Source organism: Pocillopora verrucosa, chromosome 2 (genome assembly GCF_036669915.1).
Source record: "Pocillopora verrucosa isolate sample1 chromosome 2, ASM3666991v2, whole genome shotgun sequence".
In the NCBI taxonomy this organism is placed as follows: domain Eukaryota; kingdom Metazoa; phylum Cnidaria; class Anthozoa; order Scleractinia; family Pocilloporidae; genus Pocillopora; species Pocillopora verrucosa.
This window is the reverse complement of record NC_089313.1, coordinates 14,378,050-14,400,709: the sequence shown is the minus strand read 5'-3', so window position 1 is coordinate 14,400,709 and position 22,660 is coordinate 14,378,050. Positions and strand designations below refer to the sequence as shown.

The window sequence follows — 22,660 nt, the reverse complement described above, 5'->3', positions numbered from 1 at the left end:
CGAGTGAGATTGAAACGAGTGAACAAGCACACCGCTGGCTTTTCGCGGGAAATTTTTAATATGGCGGACCAGGTTTCTATGAAAACTTAACTGGGGTAAAAGCTTGAAACGTTACACTGCTGTTTTTTATCTTGTATTTTTTTTTAACTCGATAAGTTCTTGAAATTACATCGAAGCTCCATGGTAACGGTAGTTCGGAAAAAGGTGTGATCAGGATTGCCTGAGGGATTCGCAAGATCTTAAGTTGTGACGCGATACAGAAGCAGGTTTTTTGTGAAATGGATTTCGATCAGACACAAGTAATAGATGATTTTGAATTAGAGGAGGTAGAAAGTGAGGAAGAGAATAAGGTTCGCTCCAAGAAAATCGAGGTAAGTTTGAAAAAATTCCGTAGAATTACAATGCATTCCTTGAGCGCTACAATTACATTTCGTACGTTTCAGAGGCACTCATGTTGGCGTGCCTTGTTTTTGCTGGTTTGTTGGTTTCCTTTCGTTTCTTCCTTTCGTTTCCTTTCGCGTCGCCATCCAGGAGATTGGGAGAACATGGGGTAAAATTTCCGCACAGCCCCATACTAATGTAAAACAAATCTGTTTTCCCAATGGCAATGTATTGTTTTAGTCAATTGTTTTCTCTATTCAAGAACTGAATGCATAATGAAGTATGGGGCTGTGCGGAAATTTTACCGAACATGGCCAATTAAACTCTTTCGACGGTTGAAATTGAACGAAATCTCGTGCACATTTCGCTATTCTCTTGTTTTGAAAGGAACAGTCACTCCCCCACTGTGCGTGTGTGAGTTGGGAGGGGGAGGGGTGGGTGAAAGGGTAAAAAGAGACATTTTGGAGAGTAAGGAATGATTTTTTTTACTTGTGACTGTATCTTAAGAGCGTTGATAACCTTTAAGATTTTCATGGTAGTGTATTCGTCTTATTTTTTTTACATGAGCGTTAATCAATAAGTTATTCCCTCTTTATACTACAAATAAAACTTAATTTAACTGGCACTATTCAAATAAAATCTCTACATAAAATAAATCTGATCCTGATAACTTTGAGTTTGAAATATAAGTTTCAGAATCTACAAATCATTATGAAATAGTTTTAAAAAGATTACTTATGTGATTGCTTTGGAAGTGGTTTTTTTCCCTTAATGGTGCTTATCCTTGAGGACCATCAATAAAGGGTGGGGGGTGGGGCTTTGTTTACTCCTGCAAATAAGAGCATACTTTACATGGAGTTTTTGACAGAGGGGGAGCTGAACAGAAATAATTTACAGTAACTTCATAATTATCATCATTATAATCATTTTCATCATTATCCTGGTTCAATGATGTTGAATGTTTTTTACTTTTGTTTTAGGTTGCACATCTTAAAGTTTTCTCTCAACAAGGTTTTAAAGAATCAATTTTTCCAGTATTCAAAGGTTTGTGCTTCTTTTCTGCATTTTATCATTTGTTTATTACTTAGCTAGTAGGCTTCCTCCATATATTTTTGTACTGCGGCCATTCAATTTTTTTTTGTTTTTCATTTCCTTTATTATCTTTTAACTTTTTCTTCGTTTTGTTCCCATTTTCACCACTTTTCTGTCTTGTTCATTCTATTGTCTGCTTAAGGGCTTAAGGATAGATAAAAATATAACTGCTTTATACATCTTTTTTTCTCTAAAGGTGATAATTTTATAGGGAGAGATGGCAAGTGTAACATCACTATCCCCATAAAGGTGAGTAGTTCTCTTCATTAAATTTTTGGCCCCAGACTGTTAAGCAAGTAAGCCCATAACTGAGCACGAGAAGTCAAGACAAGACATGAAGTCTTTTGTTCCCCTCTTGCCCTTTGACACAGCAGTTTCTAGAGCTGTATTGTTATGCTGTTCTCTTCTACTTACTTTCTACTTTACATTTTAATCATAAGGCTTTGTCAAAGAAACATGCCTGCATTGAAGTGCAAAGAGATCTTCACCTTCTGTATGATTGTGAGAGCAAGAACAGAACAAGGAAAGGAAAGGTACGTTAGAGTCCCTTGCATTGTGTAATAAATACTTTAAAAACCTTTCAGCTTCTTGGTCTGTCTTTTAGGAATGAAAGAAATAAGAATACAGTAGATCTTCCAGAACCAATTTTTTAAAAATATTTCTTTACTTCGGTATAACCTGTTTTGTTTGCTGTATTATACATTGCCCACACCAGACTGGAGGAGTTCCATTCAACTTACAAAAGGTCCATGCTAAAATATTTATGACAATTGCTCTGAATTTCACATTTTAGTCTGTCCTAAAGCCCAAGGTACGGTATGAGCTTAAACATGGTGATATGTTAACTTTTGGTGATGTGACTTGTCAGTACTTGATGGTCATGGAGGAGGAGGAGGTGAGTGAAGCCTGGAGGCAGTAAGTGAGTCAGGAATTGTGGTTCAATGTCAGCAGCACTGGTACTAAAGGGGATTGACAAGGCTCATCCTAAGACCTTGTCAGGTTTAGCCCATCTTAAATGTAGGAGTATTGCAGCTACTCCTTTCAGACAGAGTGGCAATCCACTGTCTTGTTAATACACTATCTTGCCAAAGAACACAACACAATGTCTTGGCCAAGGTTAAACCAAGACCTTTTGCTCTTAGCCAGGTTGTTAAAAGCTGGGTCAAGATAACTAAAGGTTATTATAAAAATCTGATTTCAGATCTGAAAGCTTTTAAGGAAAATTCAGTTGAATTCTTTTTGCCTGCAATATGATTATTGGATGCTCTGAAACAAATGCAGAAAATTATCCCAAAAAGGCTTTTGAATAAAGGAATAAAGAAACATAGACTAAAAAAGTTAGCACTAATCAGCCTTCAAACAACTGGGTCCAGCTGTAGTCTAGGATGCTGATTGCTACAGTGTAGGTTACTATGTCTTCTGTAGTGGTTTGATGATTGATATTACTATAATTGTTGTTTTGATTTGCAGGATGATGGAGATGAAACAGTTTCAGAGACAGGTTCTGAATCTATGTTGACAGATTTGAACACTGAGGAAGGAATGAAGAAGATTGATAAGGTAGTGATCAGGCTGAGCAGGTTATCAGTTGTTTAGAACAACAAAAACACACTCTAGCTTTCTTTTTCCCTTCCACTTATAACTCATAACTATTCCCTGTTTTCCAGGTTTACTATAACTCATCAAATAAGTGTTTCACATGACTAGTAAATTGAATTGTGCTGCCTTAGGGAGTGACCAAATCTTATCAGTGTTATGGTCGTGCCCTCCCTGATGGGATGCAACAATTGCTAACGTCAATACTGAAATGGTGCATTTCCTTGGTCTAGGTTCTTCCCTTGTCTTTCTTTCACTTAAAAGAATGGTGCAGAGCTTCTAAGATTGAATGCAGGTTTTGAGTCATACAAAAGTTTACTATCAGGTGTTCATGTATGTAAAACAATTTAGACAGGAGAATTTTGACCATGAGTTTTGTAAACTTTGAAAATAGATTCCCAACCCATCATGAAAGGTCAGGTTTTTAAAGTTTGAAGCTGAGGAAAATTAGAAAATTTAGAAATGATCTCACTTGCCAAGTGTTTAATGTTACACCATGTTTGAAGTTCCCTGTAAAATAGATAGTTGCTTGTTGGTTTTTTCTTGTTGACAGCCAATAGAGAGTGAGGATGTTAGTATGTCAAGTACCATTGATGTACATGTAAAAGGAGCTGCCCCAAGGGAATCATTACTGCAAGCAAAACCAGACCATGAAACGACAAAACCATCCAAGGTATGTGTATGATGATGAGCAAAGATCTCTATACTTTTTTCATGGGATGCTATTTTAATTAAATTAGATTATCTTCAAGCATTCTTTTGTTGTTAAGGACTATGAAGATGCATATGCTGCAGACACAGATAGTGACACTGATGAAGAGCGACCTCTTGTAAAAACAGCAGTGCCAACTATATTGTACAGCTCTGAGGATGAAAAGGAGATATCCAATGAGCAGAGGGTCTCAAGTAAGTCTTAAGTGTAAAATTTGAATGAGTAGGTTGTTACATATATAAATTTCCAAAGGTTTTTTCCCCCAAATTTAAAATTTCAAACCCCAAGCAAATTGTGTAGTCAAATACCCACGACTAATTGGAGGATGTGGTCGGAGCTGCTTCCTTTCAAGAAAGAAAAGCTATTTGCAATTCTGCTCTTGTGTTTATTAATAGGTGTTCCAATAAAACAAGATGCTTGCTTGGAGGGACAGACTCTTGCATTTGGACTTGGGAGCCCAAGCCATGTGTTTCAGTGTAGGTGAGTTGCTCAGTTTTTTAAGGAAGATTTGAAGTTGACTAACTCTGAGCTATATGATTTTTAGTGAAATGCTCTCTTCTTTCCCTTTCTGAAATGTTTTATGATAAACATGCAAGAACAGAGGTTTACAGTTTGTGCACTATAAAATCTCATCTGAGACTTTTATTATTCATCTCTTACTTTCATTGTTTCATTAAACTGAAACTGTTCATTCCTTAAGAGAAGGATTACTTTGATCCAAGGAAATATTATACTGTTTACTTTATGAGGTTTTTTTATGCCCAAATCTTAAATTCCCATGAGTGACCAAGACAGAATTTCCCCTTACAATATCATAACAATATCAAACAGACAGGTGATGAGAATAAAGAAAAATATATTTTAGGGGATCATAAGTTGATCCAGTACTGAATTCTCAGAACAAACATCATAAGAATTGTATGGCAGACAGTAAGGAGAATTACTGATGAAATCTTTAGTAAAAGGGTTAATGGCTCTTCTGCCAACCTTGTAAGAGGAACAGAAGTTTTATAACTTGTAGCTCTAATTATTTTCATTTCATAGAGATTCAACAGGGTCTTCTGGATCTCACTCAGCTCAAACAAGAAGCATTCCACAAACTTTGAAGGTTAGCTCTGAATCTGATTCACTCTCAGATACAAGCCCATTCAGGCACCCTGGAGCTAGGGGTTCTGTCACCCAACCTCCATGCCAGCCTACACTGTTATATGGCTCTGAATCTGATGATGGGAGCCCAATTAAAAGACCAAGGCACCCAGCAGCAAGGGTTTCAGACAAGGGTCCTTCTTGTGAGCCAACACTTCTGTATGGTTCAGAATCAGATGAATCTCCTAAAAAGAAACCTGGACCACCAATTGTTCTGAATGAACCAACTTTGTTGTATGAGTCTAATTCTGATGAAGACAATGATAAGGCAGCCAAAAGATTGAAAGAAAGTCCAGCAGATGTAGTGGAAAAAGACAAGGCTGACAGTTTGTTGGAGGAAAGGCCAAACACAGAGGAAGAAATGGTGGCAGTTAAGGATACTAATGCGACACTTCCATACTATAGAGCTGAAATGAGTTCTACTGATGATGAGGGTGATTCAGGTATGTGAGTACATCCTCTGTGGAATAATGTGATTGTTTAAGTACTTGTTGATTGGTGGAGTGAATTTGATAGGGATGTGGTCTAGTAAAGCCCAGATGCCATAGAGAAGCCTAATTTTTGTCATCAAGCAACTTGTATAACTTTCATTTCAGGAAAGCAGGGCACCCCATATTTCTGAAACAAAAGCTTTCAGGTATCTGTTGATTCTATGAGATCTACAGGATTGATCTTAAATTAGTGTTTTGTTATATGCCCTCCAGTTGCCTTTCTTCAGCAGGATTTCAAAAACAATTTTCACAAGGATGGGGAGAGGCAAAATTCTTGAATGGAAAAAAATTTACCAACTTTTATGACCATTATGTGATAGGTGAAAAACAGCATAGGCTTGAGTGGCAACATCTGCTCCATAATCATCAACAGCTATGTGATGGGTGAAAAAAGATTATTTGTGGTACTGCCAAATGGATAACGTCAATTTTGGGTCTTTGTCTGTTGTTTTAGCTTGAGCATGAAGCCACTTATTTTTTAAAAATCTTAATTTAAATTTTTGTCAAGTCTCAAATATACTGAGTTTGGAATTGAAATAATTAGGTTGAAATTATCAGTTGGATGTGATTGATCTATTTTCAGAAGGTGATGGACCTGATAATAGGACTAGTGTTGATGAAACAAAAGAAATACAAAAAGACGATTCAACAGATGATGAACAAAACAATGAAGCTGTTGATGATTATGGAGCAGATGTTGCCACTCAAGCCTATACTGTTCAAAGTGACTCTGAATTTGAAATAGAATCTGTAGCAAATGGGGATAAAGCAGTAGCAAGAGATCTGCATAAGGCAGTTGATCCTTGTGACCTGGAGGCAACACAAGCTTATTGCATAGAGGAAGGAGAGGATTCTGACAGTTTAGATTCACAGCCACTTCCAATTGGCACTGCTATAACAGCAGCTACTGATGAGATTCAAGCAACGTTAGCTTATGGCATAGGAGAACCAGAAAGTGTGAGTGATTCAGAGAGGGATAATACATGTAATAATGATGATGACAGCAAGAGAGGTCAGGTACAAACACTTGCCTATGACTTGCAAGCCACCCAAGCATATGGGATTGGAGGTGGTGATGATGAAGAAGAGGATCTACAAAAGGGCTCTACAAAGACAGAAGGAGAGCAGCCTTCTGACCTTGATGCTGGGGTCAGCATAGGTGATGATGTCCAAGCTACCATTGCATATGGGCTGGAAGCAACTCAAGCATATGGAGCTGAAGAAATTGATGATGAGGAGACAGCTATTAAGGGCAGAAGTTGCACAGGTGGATATCAGGGTAGAGGTCATGATGCAAATGCAGGGACACTTGTGTCTGATTTTGGTTCAACTCAGCCTTGTAGTGGGAATAATGATGAGGATGACAAGGGAGACAGTGGTGTTGGAGAGCATGTTACGAAACAGGCAAACCTTGCCACTATAGCCTATGGGCTGGAGGGAACTCAAGCTTATGCTTGTGATAGCAATGATTCGGGTACTTTGAGCTCAGTATACTTGTTTTTGTGTATATTTCGCCAGTTGGTTTGTTTTCTGACAAAGTTATCATGATCAAGTTCCATTTCTCACTTTTTTCTTTGTATGTTTTATACCAGCTTCATCTCACAATGACATGATAGAAGCTACCCAAGCTTATGGTATTGATAATCCCTCTGCAGAGGAGACAGAACCACCAGCACAGGTACATTAAATATTTACTGTTTAGGGTGGGGTGGGTACCTTGAAAATTTGTAGGTTGCTTAATAAATATGTGATCTTTAGATCAGTTATTGTTTTGTGAACTATTAGTCTTGACATGCTTGTGGGAGTTAAACATATTTCTATTTTTTTGTTTTCAGGTGACAGACAAAGATGAAACTGAGAATGGTGTATCAGCTGTTAGTGGAGGTTTGTACAAATACTTAGCAATTGTTTGTAAGGTGATGTGGCCTGCAATAAGTAGTAAGGGGTCCTTATATTCATTTGTCATTTTTTTTATCTGCACCTCCCTCTCACCTACTTGCCCCCCCCCTCCCCCTCCTGCACTTGTCACCCCATCTTTCCTATTCATCTCATTTTTCCATCCACCAGTTGGCTTACCCAGTTACTGATATTTTACCTATCCTCATCTATTCACTCTGGCATTTACCCATATTCCTACTTAATCACCTCCATCATTCCATCATTAGTATTCCACTATGCACTTGCAATGTACTCATTCAGCCTGTGAAGAGAGAGGCCCAAGAGATATTTTTGTTGCTCTAGGGGATAAAAACAAACCTTCCGCAAGCCCTGCTGTTGATGTTGTGGATGACTCTCAGGACAGTGAAGATGTAACGCCACGGCGATCACGTTCCAGGAGGGGAAGGAAAAAGCCAGTTATTGAAGATTCTCAAGGAGAAGCACGTGAACAGGTGACTGACTCAGGCAGAATGAAATTACTTTGTATGAGTGGCTGATACCTATTATAAGTTGCTTTTTACTTAAATTATAGTAATTAAGTGCTTGATGCTGTAAGCAGTAAGATTGCATGATCAGTTATTGATCACTCATGAATGGATAATGGGGTGACTAGTAATAATGTACATGAAAAAAATTATGAGCTTCTGACTGGCTAAAAAAATGATTGCATTCTCATGAGTGCAAAGTTGTAACACGAGCACAAATTATAAATAGCACATGCATGCTTTCAAAGTTTTGTCTGTCTTGACTTTGTATGATGTTTTTTCATGTACATTATTAAGAAGTTGTGGCAATATTTTTCTAGCAATTTGGTATAATAAGCACTTGTAAATTTTTCAAAGACTACGAATTACACTTGCCCTATGGGCTTGTGCAATCTTGTTGTCTTCAAAAAATTTACTTGTGCTTTTTTTTACCCCAAATTACCCTTGAAGTCATGTTATTACCTAAGTATACTAAACAATGGTGGCAGTGCTACAGTTGAGGTCACCCAAAGTATTTTGCAGCATATAACTCAAGGTGCCTGGCCGTGATTGGTACCAAAAAAACTATAAGGAAACAAGAGAAAATTCTAGTGACAGGCACTAATTATAATGGACTACTCCAAGGATGCATAGTGCTTAGAAATCCTATTAATTTGCACCATTAGTAAGAGTAGCGAGACTTCACCTGGTAAAAATTCACGCTTATCATATTCTGTTTCTGTATAGGCCCTGGTTGTTTGAAGATAATTCCAGATAATTGGTTTGTCAGATAACTCCATCCACTGGATAAATATCTATCCAGTAGATAATGTGATACATTTTGTTATAACTTCTCCACTGGATAGGGATTTATCTGGTGGATAGCGTTATCAATCCTCTATACAACTGGGCTCTGTACTTTTGTCATGCAAGAATATATACTAAAAAGCTTTATGGGTTTAATTTACCTCTTGAAAAGTGTGAAATATTTTTCAATATTCTATCTGATTAGGCTGGATCAGCTGAAAATCCTACAGAGTCTGAGGTAGAAATAACCAATATTGATAAAAGAGCAGAAAATAATGTGGATAGTATACCAGGCAGTATTTTAAATAGAAATGACAAAAATCCTCGAGCAACAGTGTCTAGTAGAAAGGGAAGAAGAGGCGCTATGAGGGTCACGATTGACCCTGGAACACCAGATGAGGATGAAGGTAAAGAAACTTTGTCAGCGAGCTCAGGACAGAAGGGAGCAAAGGAGACAAATGGATCTGATAATCAAGACAAAGAGACTTCCAAGGTGCCAGCCTCAACATCAGGGAGAAAAAGAGGAAAACAGGCTGGGAAAGGAAAACTTGATGAAGAGGTGGAAGAAACACCTGTAAGAAAATCAAGAAGGGGGCAGAAAGGAAAGGCAGCACAAATGGATGCAACATTTCTGTCCGAAACGCCTCTTGAGCCAGTAAGCTTTGTTTTGCTTCTTTAGATCACTTGAAAGATGCTGTCCACATTCTCTATTATGGGCACCTTCTATTTTATTTGTTTGGTAGTTAGTTATGCCAGTTTGAATGGCAATCTTACTTGACTGTATGTGAATAATTTTCTTTCTTATAATTATAGAAAAAGTTTATCGTTTTATATTGGTAAGACCATCTCACCCTAAATAAACATTACAAAATTTGAAGTCCTTAGACACTACTGCTAAAGAGTTGGGAGAGGTTTCTGGTGATGCTGTTGAGAGTCAGCCAGATTCATCAGCTGAAGCTGTTCCTAAAAGGGGAAAAGGAAAAGGGAAGGGAAGAGGAAAGGGAAAAGGAAGGAAAAATGAAGCATCAGTGGAGGAATCATTGGTATGAATTCATTTCATTAACATGCTCTTTTCAATGCTTATTCCTGTTTACTACAGAATTTAATTAAAGTAGTTGGAAAAGGAAATCTAGGTAGCCATACAAAAGTGTTTAAAGATTTCTCATAGGCACTGTGATGTGAAACACAACAGCTGCCTTCTTGCATAGATAATTGTGTTGCTCGAAAGTCTAGGTAATATGTTTATTTATGAAAAGCTTGAAGGTGCTGAAATTTTGTGGAATTTGTTTTTCACAAAGTGAATGTTGAAGGCTTCATACAGATATTTTGTAACCAACTTTATTGCAAATACTGAAATTTTACAATTTGGTTCTTTTCCTTTTTATGGTAAACTAATGATAAATATAATTAAACGTATATTCCATTTAAAAAGTAGTTAAAAATTGCTGATTCTGTATTGCCCTCTGAATTCACTAAATGTTAGAAAAGAGAATCCATTGGTTCAGAGGTATCTATCATCTCCAATGAACCAATTCCTGGAGAGGCTGTGAGTACGCCTACCAGAGGGAGGGGCCGAGGAAAAGGCAAAGGCAGAGGAAAGAAAACACAGCCAAAGAGAGTCATGGATTGTGAATCAGAAGCATTTGCAAGTACTTCTCCCCAAATAGTAAGTTCTCTGTGATCTATAGAATATATTTATTATTAAGCTTTAAGGGAATCCATGTTAACTTTTAAATTTGATTTAAGAGATCTTAGCTAAAAATGCTGTTTGTGGGTAATGTCTTCATGTTATTTGGTACAGCCTCTTCTCTCAATTTGCAAAATAATACGTATTTATGGAAGAACTAATTTTATCCAATTTGAAAGATCTGTGCAAATATCTTGACATTTTACCCAACCTGGTTATTTCAACTAAATTTTTAAGTACACTCACAATTCATGACCTCTAATTAGGCTTGTTTACATGACTGCATATTTTTTAAATTTAAGGTTCAGGAGACCCCCACTGTTAATGTCAATGAGCTGCAGCCATCAGAATCACCTGCCAGTGTCTCTGCTTCAAAAGGAAAGGGTAGAGGCAGGAAGAGAATACAACCCTCAGCTGCTGAATTAGAGGCATGTGATGAAAAATGCTTTCTATGTAAAACACTTTGACTGAGACATACAGTACTGCTTGTGTATATGTTAACCATGCAGACGATAATTTCATTTGCTCAGATGCAGGGTAGTCAGATGTGTATAAACGGTTTTTTTGTGCATGCATGACCCATGTGCCTTTGTTATTCTTGCTGTAAGTTACCTTGGATCATGTGCCCTATGGACAGCCTTGCTAATTTAGTCATTCAAATCCTGATCGATGTATAGGTGTATAGTCAGCTAGAAGCAGGCTAAAAGTGGACTGTAACTCAAGCAATGTTGAGATGAGAGCCAACATGGTTGGTTGAGTGTTGATCAACAGTTGGTTGACCATCATTGGTCAATTATTTTCAAACAGTGGACCTACTATCCTGCGACTGTTGGCTGGCTGTCAACTAATACGTCAACTGGCATTCAACCAAGTCACCAACTGATTTGATAATTTTAGTGCTATATTGCAAGCAATGTTTGCAAGCAATGCTTGCAAACAAGATGTACCAAAAAACCTACCATCTCTCTTATTTCTATCTACAAACATTATGCTATCAACATATTTGCTGATCCTAGCAGTATGCAGGACATGTGTCATATGAACTTTGTAATAGACCTCACTCACCATGGAGTCTCTGTGGCTCAGTGGTAGAGTATCAGAGTGCAGAATCTGAAGGTCTGAGGTTTGATTCCTCATGGGGGCTCAGAATTTTTCTTTGTCCCACACTCATGACAGGACAAAAAAACATTTTTCTCTAAACAGGATGTAGTTGTTATGTTTGTGATTTTTTGTTGGGTAGGCTTTGGCATCATCAGATGGTACAGAGTATTCTGAGACCATTGCAGACTTAGAGGAAAGCCCAACAGCTGGAAGCAGTAAGCAAAGTCGCAAAGGGAGGCAGAGGAAACATCCACAAGAGAACTCTGAATCATTGGTTAGTACAATGTACATGTACTGGAGAAAATAGCTATTGCTGATCACTATGTTTTTGTGTTTTCAATGCTGTACTCTTCAGGAGGTGGAGGAAACGCCAGCAAAGAGAGGGAGGCGTGGAAAGGAGCCCTCTGTGAACCGAAGCCCATCCTTGCAGAGGGGGAAGTCATCTACAGAAAATAGCCCAAGGATAATGTTCACCGGGCTTTATGATAAACAGGGTGAAAAGGTAAGTTCATTCTTGATGCTTTTGAAGAGACACTATGGATTCTTGGGTACCTTTTGTTTTTTTCTTGATCAAGGAGATGTACAATTTGTAGATCACAGTAAACTTGAATACCTTCCAGATTATGGATGTCAATTGTAACTTCAAAAAATTGTCCAACTTATTAAAGATAAACTCTTCTATAGGTTGTGACAAGCTTAGGAGGTCAGCTGGTGGATAATATTCACAACTGTACTCATCTGGTCACTGATAAGGTTTGTGCTATTTGTACTTTGATGAGCACAAATTAAAGTGGAATCACTGGATGTGTAGATTGCCAGCAGGCTTTGGTTTCTCTTAAAAATAAGCAAGTGCTTTAGAAGTTATGAGATTAACAGAATTGAAACAATTTACTGTCATGCATATCTACTTCATCATATTTTTTGCTTTTTTTCAAGTTTCAGAGAGCACTTTTGAAGGCAATTTAATTTTTATTTCCACTTGATTGTGGCAAATATTGCTAAAAGTGCTTAAAAAAGATAAATGGAAAAAAATCCATGCTTGGCTCCGAATCCAGATGACATTGTTTAAGGACCTAAAATCATTTTAATTGATAGTAGATATTTGCTTGAGCAAGGTTGATGGAATCGTAATTGAAATAATGAGCTTTCAAAACTTTAAGACTTAAAAGGGGTCAATTTATTTTAAAGTTCTTGGAGTTATTTTGAAGTAATCAGTCTCTTTGTTAAAAAGGTTTTATAGTAGACTAGTGTTAATTTTTGGCATCAATTCTTGTTATTATCCTTATTACTGTTACTTATAGGTACGGCGTACAGTCAAGTTCTTATGTGGTCTTGCTGGTGGGCAGGTCATTGTTCTTCCTTCATGGCTAGAAGCTTGTAAAAAGGCTAAGGGTTTTGTAGGTAAGAATACAGTCATAGAAAGTAAATTAAATACAAGTAAAGAGGGGGTAAGTTTCTAAAGAAACTGTGGTGCTGCATTGATGGGAGAGTATAACAGGGTACTTTGGAATTATCAAGTTCAGCTGAGGTGATAATGTAAATTGGCCACTGCAAAGAGTTTCAAAGCTGATATTTTGAGTGTTAGCCCTTCACTGTAAGCCTTTCACTCTGATGAAGGGCTAATGCTTGGAAGTTCAGCTTTGAAAATCTTTAGGGTGGCCAATTTACATTATCAACTCAGCTGATAATACTATATTACCCTATTATACAGACTTTATAGCACTTGCTTGACTTTTTTATTACTAACACTAAAGAACTGACAGATGCAGACTGAGCTTATTTCCATATTAAGTTTTTTTTTTTGGTTCTATGTTATAGACACATCCCCATTCTTAGTTAAGGATGAAGATGCAGAGAAGCAATACAATTTTGATCTTCAAAGGTGAGCTTCTTAATTTGAGAAGTGTTTATTTATGAGGAAAATGATTTGGTGATGGTAATGTTAAAAAATATGTTTTCTTTCAGATCTCATGAAGTTGCACTCACTAAAGGTCTCTTAGAGGGTTGCAAGGTCCATGTAACAAAGAAAGTCAAACCAGAACCATCTCAGATGAAAGGTACAAACTGTAATCACAATTTTAAGGAGTTATTGAATACTTTAAGTGTTTTTAAGTGGCTATCAAAGTTGTATGGATCAGTCTTCTCCTTTTCAGGCAGTTACTAGTAAAATTCACTGCATGTAGTATCCCTTATTACTGCCTAAAATGGTTTGGAATTCTTGAAATTTCAACAGGTAAAAGGATTGCTCTTACAGTTTGAAATTTCTTTTACCCATTGTGCTTAAAATAAGGGAGAACACTGTGGGTGAAGTGATTTTGTTTCTGATGGCAGTTATAACTCTGAAATAATTTCATTTTCAGTGAGGTTAACAAGCAATTGACAGTGATATCCATTTAATAATCTGCCTGCAGATTCTTGTCAATTTGTTTTTCTCTTAATCTTTGCACCACTTTAACTCTTTACACCCTAGGGTCCATATGCATATTCTCTAAACCAATCTCACCACATTCTTAAGGTACTGACAAGGAGAATTTTTCTAACTGTCAAGAGCATTTTTAGGTGGTGATCATTTCTTTTATTCTCATAACCTTTATGTGTGATAAGCGTGATATTGCAAGGAGAAATTAGATGATAGTCGCTCTCAGGAGTTGGATCACCCTTGATTTATATTAAATAATAGCCAGGTCAAGAAGCTTTACTTTAAATGGCCAATGCATAAAAAATATGAATTCCATGGCCATTTTTCACTCATCAGAAAGTTTTGTTGGGTAAAAGTTAGTGCATGAAAATGTACAGTAAGGAATGAATTTTTATTTTTCAGACATAATTAAAAGTGCTAAAGGAGAGGTATGTATCACACTTAAATTTCATTGTGTTCTTAATGGTAATATCTCTCAATATTCTCCTCTGAGTGGTCAAGTTGGAGAGGTGATGTTTGTTTGAAATATGTTGCAAAGATGTACCATTTCAGTTTAGTGATAGTTTTTGTTTTGGTTAAGTTCTTGACCAGTATGCCAAGAAGTAGAGAGAACGGAGTTTTTGTAATCTCTTGTGAAGATGACAGAAGTGTCTGTAGAAAGCCAATGGAAGCTGGCATTCCTGTGGTGAGTGCTGAAGTTCTTCTCGCAGGAGTGTTGAGGCAAGAGCTCAGTCTCGAAGAGTATCCTTTTCTTTGTAAAGTGAGTGTCAAAAGTGGTTTGGATTGGTTTGAATTTGCCTTGCTAGTCTTAGTGATTGGTCCTGAAAGGTCAGTTACTTTTAATTAGTTTGTTTATCAAACCTCAGCAAGACTTTAAATTTCCCTAGCTTCCCAATTGAGATAGGGGAGGAGTGGAGGGTGCTTATTGGATAAAATGGTTTTTAGTGAGGGAGATGGAGATTTTAAGGAAACTCTCAGTCACTGAGAGTAAAAATGTGGGTTAATTTTTCTCCTAGGAACTCTTGCCCAGCTTGACTGAATAGCAGTAACATTGTGTCTTTCTTAAGTTTGATAGATTCTTCAATTTATTTCTCATTTTTCACAATGATGGAATGATATGGAGAAGGTACAAGGCTTCAATTCTCTTAGAAGCTTGCTTTTTGCTATTCTATCAATAAATTTATCAATATTATTGCATCCTTAACTTTTGCTCCAGGTATAAATTATTTGCAGATGAAATTCTGGATACATCACAAGATACAAGCAGCTCAAGTGGACAAAGTAAGAGAAAGAAGGAAACTTCAGGGGAAGTTGCAACATCATCAGGGACAAAGAACTCAGCGTCAAAACGAAGAAAGAGATGAACCATTGATGTGAACCATTGTTTACCAAATTCAAGGAGCTCAGAAATGTAGCAAGATCTAAGAAAACAATCAATGATTTGACTTTGTGGAAGAGTTTTGGAGCTTGTATGATGGCAGCTCTGATGGATGTAAGAGAGGCTCCTGACATAGCCTTATTATTCATACCTTGCAATCTTTTAAAACTCAAGGCACTGATACATGTAGGAAGAGGAAAGAGAAAATGAAGAAACCTGTTCACATTGGGAATTGAGTACCAGATGAGACAGGCTGAACAACCAATCACAGGTTTTGGTATGGGAGCTCTAATAAAGAACCTCAGTCTAAAAACCCAACCAGACATGACTTTTTGAACCCTCACTGTTATGGATGCTGTGGAATGTTCTTGCAAAGGACATACTCAAGACTAGGAAAAGCATCCTCAGATGTAGAGGATCCTATGTATTGAACTCTGCTACTGAAATTTTTACATCAGATGGAGATATGTGTTTATTTGATCATATCTGAATACTAAGAAGTTCTCAATATAGGGAATCAAGGAGCAACATGAGTATATAGGACAGAGAGGACAATCATATGGGTCAGCATAGATGATAAATTTTGGTCATGATATTCTTAAAGTAATGAAAGAGATGGCTTTCATGAAGATGCCTTTTAGAAAGAGTGCACTTGCGTTTTAAACTTTGCGTCATGTACCTTTTTTTATGTGCCAAAGTCATATCGTTATATAAAGCCATGTGCTAGCCACAGTGAATGGTTACATTTTATAGTCTGCAATAAAAAGTAATAATTTAATATTGTACTCAAAAAAGTTTGCACCTGCAAGGAATCTTTTTTCAAGAAGTAAAATTAATACTGAAGGCTACCTATTTCCTTTAAAACCCAATAACTGTCATTAATCCTTAAAATAACAAGTTGACATACTTTTTAATTTTGTACTTCAACATAATTTTGTTGCTATAGAGAACAGTTTTGTTCTGCAAGGCTTTGGCCAGACTTGTAAAAGTAATAGTGTAAGAGGTACTTTTTGTGATGATGTCTTACTCTGACTGGTTGTTAAAGTAACCTACACTTACCGGTAAATGAAATTTTGCAAAGTTGCTAATAATTTGTTTGGGATGGTGATGGTTCCTTAGTGACATAGTCCAAGCAATTATATCTTGTAAGTGTTTAGTTTGTGTAGAAAAAATTATAACATTTAATAATGGCACTCATGGCATAGTAATCTTATCTTGGGTCTCTAAAATACAATAATGTATGAAAATGAATAAAATTTTGTGATGTTTGTTTTGATACAACATATCACCTAAAAAAATTGGTAAGCTGTTTTTGTCCTTGAAGTAATGGAATCTTTTTTCTTTTGGACAATGTTTTTGTTTTAGTTTTGCCCTTTGAGCTCTTTTTTGCAATGATGTCCATCTCGAGGAGCATACGTTTGGCTGGTGGTTTTTTAACATCATTTATGGTTTTGTTACCAGTTGGAATGTTCTCCTTGTTGCACATAGATTCTGTTAGAGTTCTTTTCTTGGTGTGACATTTCGGTGTATCCTTAATGCAAGATTCATTGCCACTTTCCTGATGAGATTTTAAGATATCAGTGTTTATGGCAGCTGTCATCATTTGGTCTCTTTTGTCGGCAGGACTTGGTCCTATCTGAATGCTGTAAGCAGGTTTGGCCCAGCTCATATCACCACATACTTTCCTATAACTTTCAAATGGTTTCTGTGAAAAACAATTAAAAAATTAATCAGCTATTCTAAGATGGTCCTCAAGGAAACCCAATATATGATTTGCCATTGCATTAAGATACTAAGCTTCTTTGAACAAAATGAAAATAAAAATGGACAAAAGACAAACAAAGAGAGAGGTTACCATGTCTTAGATTTCATCTTCAGATGAATAAAGTTGCTGTTTTACTAGGATCTTACCTTTTCAGGTTTGTGTTTTGTCGGCTGGTCCTTTGGTGGTGTAACAGCTGCTTCTGAAGACTCAGAATCAGGTGTTCTAGCCAGAAAAAAATTAAAAATATGTCTTGAATTTTCTCTTAAGATAATAACAAGTTACCTAGAACTTTATTTCACAGGCAATGCTGGAGCTAAATACAAGTTTCCCAGGGTTATCTTGACTCACAAATTTTCTACTTACTGACTCTTAAGTGGAGGGTGAATTTGCCAGTGCTAGAAATATTTATTCAAAGAAACAAGAGAGTGACTATATCAGCCCTAGCTAATCTATAAGCTTGCCCAGAGAATGCCATGCCACAAGTCTTAAAGGTCAAAGAGTTCTTCAAAACTGTTCCACCTTACCTGAACTGACTTAGTGTAGATCGTATTTTAGATTTTCCATGAGGTAATTCTGGTGTCATAAGGGCACATCTCAAGTCCATTGTTTCATATCCCTGGAGACAACTTTGCTTGACATGCTCATCTAAAACAGCCTGAATCAGGAAATACACATTCATTCCTGCCATGGATGACTTTGTTTTGTCACCATCACCTGTTTTGCAGCTTAGTTCTTCCACCTTTTCTTTCAGAGATTCCACAGTTTTGGCAATGCATTCATTTGTAAAAACCTTTTCTTTGGATTTCATAATGCTCACTTTGAGCATGTTGATAATTCTTAAGACAGCATTTCTGAAAGGTAAGCACACAATTTAACACAATTGGCCCCAAAAATGATTTTGGTTTTGATTTTGATGCCTGGTTTGTGACAACAATCACTTCAAACGATCTTATTAACCCACTCATTGAAGAGTGTTCAACTAAATAATATAGTTTTAGCCATGATTAACTTGTTAAACAAACTTAATCTACATGAAATAGTTTTGTTATTTTACCATTAGTTGCTTGGTGGAAAAAGAAAAGGTGAACTTAGTTTCAAAACCTTCCTTTTGCAGAAAGGATGTTAAATTACTAAGCAGTGTTCAAAAAGTAATACCCATCATAAAGCTTTCATACTTTGCATCAGCTATTTCTTCACAGACATTTTGTAGCTTTTGGAAAAAGGTGACAAACTCTCCAAGACCCTGTAAAAAAATTTTTGAAACATAAGGCATGAGTATGGGACAGAAAAATCTGAGTCCCACATGGGGATAGGACACCACTCCCTACAGATTTTGTGATCAGTGCCTTCACCAACCCCTGGTGGAGAGGTCTGGGTTTGAGACCTGGCCTAGTCAATGTGTTGTATTCTTGGGCAAGGCCAAGTCTCTCCACCCAGAAGTATAAATGGGTACTGGTAAATTGTCAGGGAAGCCTGATGAAATGCGGGGTGGTAACCTTGCAATGGAACTAGCATCCCATCCAGAGGGGAGGGGGGGGGGGGAAAGAGTGAGGGATGGAGTAGTAATACTCCTAGTTGCTTCATGCTACATAGAAACTGGGATAAGCTCCAGCTGGATGGGTAAAGATTCCCTCTTATGGTAAAATATCCTGAAGCCTTCTAACAGTTAAAATATATTAGAAATATCTATTTGGTATAATTCTATTAAAGGTAATATTTGATATACACCTTAGTTAATGGAAGAAGTGGGTTGTCATTGCTTGGTGCATAACTCTTCCCACCTAATCGTATCCTCAGAATAAAGGAGACAGCTGTCTGTTGGGAAGGGAAGGAAAGAAAAACAGTGTTCAAAACTGAATGATGTTAGCCTTTGACTGCTGGGGATAATGATGTGGAAGACTTTTAAAATTATTATTACTGGGTAAGTCTATATACATTTTAGACTACAACTCAATCCATCCCACAGCCAGCCAGTCCAATGAAAAGCAAGGCAATATCCAAGAACTCCCGCAGTAAATGGATTGAAAGATTACAGCTTTGGTTCTGTAACCTGTTCTCAACCATGACATGAGCTGATGCTGATTACAATGATATACAGGCAAGAATGTCAACATCATGATTTAAATACTTGAAAAAGAACTGAGATGCCACCTCTCATGCTTTGACTCCTAGACTCTTTCAACATGCCCGATTTTGTCTCTAACATCAAGGAAGAATTTTCTAAACTAGGTTGAGAGTTTTGACTCTTACAATTTTAACACTCTTAGTCCAATGATATTTGATTCCACTCATTGACAACTTTTTGCCAGATATTAATGATATTTTCATGTATGTGTGGTCTTAATATCAATATTTTTTAAAGATAACTTTCATTCACTGATTGTAACATAATTGTGTAATTTTCATAATAATATTTACTCTAATAAACAAATTGAGTGGTACCTGAAACATGGGCATGTTTTTTTCCCTAGCAACCTTCCTCAATACTGTAAACTGTTTATGAGCCAAGTCCCTGTGAGGTATATTGATAGCCTGAGAAAGAGCCAGTTCATCCCTGGAATTCACCAGGAGCCTGAGGTAACTCAGGCAAACCTTCAGAAATTGATCCTGTTGTTAAGATAACATGTATGGATCATTAAACTTTATAATATCATCACTAAATCACTTGTAAAGTCAGACCATCTTTCACTTCACACTCTTGCACTGGTAGTGTAAAGAGAGGGAAAGGCTCTCCATCAGAGAAATCAATACCCAGAGGATGGCTATTTAGCTCAGGATGAAACAATCTAGCTTTCAACCAAACTGAACCAGAGCTGAAGGTGGTTTGGGACTAAATGTACAGTACAATGAATATGTTCCTTTTATTCATGTTTTTTGTAAAAATATTAGTCAAAAGATTACTTAGGTGGCTTAAGTTTTTCCGATCAAACCAGTTTCTTCTGATCTTCCAAAACCCAACTCTGTTTGAATCATGGTAAAAAAAACTCAGATGAACTGTACCCAGTTTTATCTGAAAACTTTCTGCATTGGTGGACAATATACAATGTAATTAACATCATTTTTCACTGTAGTAGGTAAAATTGACACCATGGCAATCCAATTACTGGTAATGGAGATTTTTTTTTTTTTATGATTACAATTTTCAATGAATTCTCCACATTTTAAATGCTCAAGGTTAAGTTATATTTAGTTACTTCATAATTTATACAGATGGATTTTCAGCAAGCTGAAGGGGTTTTTCTGACTCACAAAGCCAGTTTGATGTTTAAAATTACCTGAGCCAATGATTCTTGTGAAACTGAATGAGATAGAGCAGGACTGGGGGTCCTTCGCTGTGGAGATATGTTTATTAATTGATCACCAAGCACATCTGCTGGTACTTCTCTATGCAGGAGCATATCAGCTGTTTTCTCAGATAGTGAGTGTTGACCATCTGTGTGCACAAAAATAATTAGAAAAAGGTGAAATGGGGCATTTCAAGGAAGTTGCAAGTTTAGACAATAGTTAATATTTGAATGTGCTTTGAGGTTCATAATCCATTGAAACTCAGTTTACTTAGGGGGTGACCTACCTTCTGTCTCTGTGAAGCAGATCAAGGTTCTGTTTCCAACTATCAACTGAAGAATTTGTTGCTGGAAGAAATCAGTTTCATGTAATGATAGAATCAACACATTAATGAAATAACCAGCCTGATTACTGGTTCATTCTTTAACTGTTACAGTTACTTTTATTAAGCTAAATTACTTGACTGAAGGCCAACGTAAGTCAGTGTCTAGACTAACAAAAGTCACCACCATCAGCCCTTTGCCCTCTAACATAAAATGTAAGTATGTACACTCTCCACATAGTTCTCTATACATTTCCTAAGGTGCTGATAAGGAGAATTTGATGAAACATCAAGAGCCTTTTCATTTGGTGATCATTTCTTTTATTCTTGAGACCTTAATTTGTGATTCAGGGGTAATATTGTAGGGAGCAGTCACACACGAGGGCCAAAGGGTTAGGAATTATTTCAAATAAGATAGCATTTAAAACAACTCTCTAATTTCTCACCTCTAGTTGTGTCTTTGGCTTCCCAGTGACAACAAACTGTTGCGAAATTTGAAGCATGTCTTTGACATTACTGTCCATGATAAAACATGTTTTGACTCTCTGAAAGACATCAGCAAAGTCCACAGAATTGCAGTGCAACAGAAACTTGTTATAGGCTGTGCATAACTTAGAAATTGAATTTTCTTCCTCATCCATTGACAACTTGTACTTCATAATTTCTTCATGGGCTTCAAGTACATCATGCATTTTCACTGCAAACTCTCCAGTTTCCTTAAAAAATAATGCCATTATCAATATTTCTGTTGATAATCTTTTAATACTGGCCGGATGGTTACAAAACCTTAGTACCTCCTATGAAGAATTTTCTTATAGTAGATATTATATTGGCATGCAACAGTTCTTATTTTTCTTTGGTTTGAGAGGCTAAGTTTTTACATTTTGGGTAGGAGAATTTGAAATTACAGTGACAGGCTCTTATGTATCAAATAATTTGGTTTCACCAACTGAGTTGTTGTTATGTAGGAAATCACTTCCACAGTGTATTGCTTGCTATCTGACCGCTTACTATGTTGAAAAGAACTCATTTTGGCAGTTTATCCATTTCTAGGTTTACTATGTACATAAGAAAAGTCTTATGAATGCAATAAACCTAGAACTGGATAACTAGCTAGAATGGGTTCTTTTCAAAATAGTAAGCAGTCAGATAGCAAGCAATTCACCGTGGAAGTAAGGTGAGGTATTTTATTTATACTCTGAAGAGCAGTCGTAAATATTTCCATACATGAATCTTATCTCGCAAGTGACAATTCACAGCTGGAGCTTGGGCCACTTGTGGGATGACTGCCAATTTACTCACTGGGATTTGGGGTGACATGCTTAGTTGTTCTATTATAAATTATTGATCCTTCTGGCCCTCCTTAGGACAGAGAAATACTTTTTGTACCTCTTTGTTGAGTTGTGCCATAATCAGCTGAAGAGCTACCAGCTGTTCTTTTAGATTAAAGATGGAATCACAGAATGGCTTTTTTGTGCTATGTTCCCTGTAGAGGTTTATGATAAATTCTGTTGAACTTTGCCATTTTACTTGTTTGAAGAAATGGTTCTTTGTGAAGTTGTAGCTTTGACATCCAAAGGTAAGATAAGTGGAGGCTTGGATGTCATCTGAAATTGTTAAAAAGTCGTATTAGACTATCACATGTACAATAAACTTGTCAAAAGTAAACGGCACTATGAATGTATATACTAGGTTACATCTTACGGTAAAAGTCGATTGAATCATCTTCGATCTTCTATCGTGGCTAATATATCAAGAGATTTGGAGTGATTTTTCGATTAATTCCAACAAATTTTAGTATTAAAACAGATCAGGTAAACGTTACACATAATCTACTCAAAACGTGAAGTTGATGTATGAAATTCCATCGCAGTCACTTTCTCCTAGAACATTTCCTAGAATGAAAACACAAGCTATCTCACCTTTCCAGCCGTTGTGATTTTTAAATAGCTGAAAAGCTTCAGATAATCGCTGCAATTTGTCTTCGGCTATCCAGTAAACAAATCCAGCAGCCATGTTATCTTCTTCCTTGTGTGATTCGAATTTGACGCGACCTACTTGTTACCCTCCAGAGAG

General features: G+C 36.8%; 2 protein-coding genes across 4 annotated transcripts; one reads left to right on the top strand and one right to left on the bottom strand.

Moving 5' to 3' along the window:
• The first annotated feature begins 85 nt into the window (after positions 1 to 85).
• LOC131790809 (mediator of DNA damage checkpoint protein 1-like) lies at positions 86 to 15,859 on the top strand. 3 transcript variants are annotated; one of them, XM_066162491.1, is made up of 27 exons: positions 86 to 371; positions 1,362 to 1,425; positions 1,670 to 1,722; positions 1,914 to 2,006; positions 2,267 to 2,368; positions 2,944 to 3,033; positions 3,623 to 3,742; positions 3,840 to 3,975; positions 4,177 to 4,261; positions 4,826 to 5,370; positions 6,005 to 6,892; positions 7,011 to 7,096; positions 7,254 to 7,302; positions 7,660 to 7,808; positions 8,833 to 9,282; positions 9,506 to 9,670; positions 10,111 to 10,293; positions 10,617 to 10,742; positions 11,555 to 11,689; positions 11,771 to 11,917; positions 12,100 to 12,168; positions 12,717 to 12,816; positions 13,234 to 13,297; positions 13,381 to 13,472; positions 14,237 to 14,262; positions 14,415 to 14,575; positions 15,051 to 15,859. In XM_066162491.1, exons 1-27 carry the CDS (start codon positions 279 to 281, stop codon positions 15,196 to 15,198), a joined length of 4,419 nt encoding a protein of 1,472 aa, XP_066018588.1. In that variant the 5' UTR covers positions 86 to 278; the 3' UTR covers positions 15,199 to 15,859. The 3 variants fall into 3 exon arrangements, with proteins under 3 accessions (XP_066018588.1, XP_066018589.1, XP_058964050.2); XM_066162492.1 differs by having other exon boundaries at positions 6,002 to 6,685; XM_059108067.2 differs by having other exon boundaries at positions 6,002 to 6,892.
• A 567-nt stretch (positions 15,860 to 16,426) lies between these two features.
• LOC131788990 (PCNA-interacting partner-like) lies at positions 16,427 to 22,610 on the bottom strand. The gene is made up of 11 exons (XM_059106075.2): positions 22,507 to 22,610; positions 21,974 to 22,191; positions 21,031 to 21,300; positions 20,549 to 20,609; positions 20,253 to 20,410; positions 19,420 to 19,584; positions 18,706 to 18,792; positions 18,153 to 18,220; positions 17,502 to 17,828; positions 17,124 to 17,199; positions 16,427 to 16,917 (listed from the first exon to the last, which is right to left on the bottom strand). Exons 1-11 carry the CDS (start codon positions 22,598 to 22,600, stop codon positions 16,498 to 16,500), a joined length of 1,944 nt encoding a protein of 647 aa, XP_058962058.2. The 5' UTR covers positions 22,601 to 22,610; the 3' UTR covers positions 16,427 to 16,497.
• Positions 22,611 to 22,660: the final 50 nt, after the last annotated feature.

Excerpts from the sequence above, each read along its gene's own strand:
- LOC131790809 (XM_059108067.2), top strand. The coding sequence starts at position 279 with ATGGATTTCGATCAGACACAAGTAATAGATGATTTTGAATTAGAGGAG. Across the intron at positions 7,809-8,832 it reads AAGGAGAAGCACGTGAACAG|GCTGGATCAGCTGAAAATCC; the intron begins GTGACTGACTCA and ends CTATCTGATTAG. Across the intron at positions 11,918-12,099 it reads ATGATAAACAGGGTGAAAAG|GTTGTGACAAGCTTAGGAGG; the intron begins GTAAGTTCATTC and ends ACTCTTCTATAG.
- LOC131788990 (XM_059106075.2), bottom strand. The coding sequence starts at position 22,600 with ATGGCTGCTGGATTTGTTTACTGGATAGCCGAAGACAAATTGCAGCGA. Across the intron at positions 17,829-18,152 it reads GAAGAAATAGCTGATGCAAA|AAATGCTGTCTTAAGAATTA; the intron begins GTATGAAAGCTT and ends CTTACCTTTCAG. Across the intron at positions 17,200-17,501 it reads TCTACACTAAGTCAGTTCAG|AACACCTGATTCTGAGTCTT; the intron begins GTAAGGTGGAAC and ends TTTTCTGGCTAG.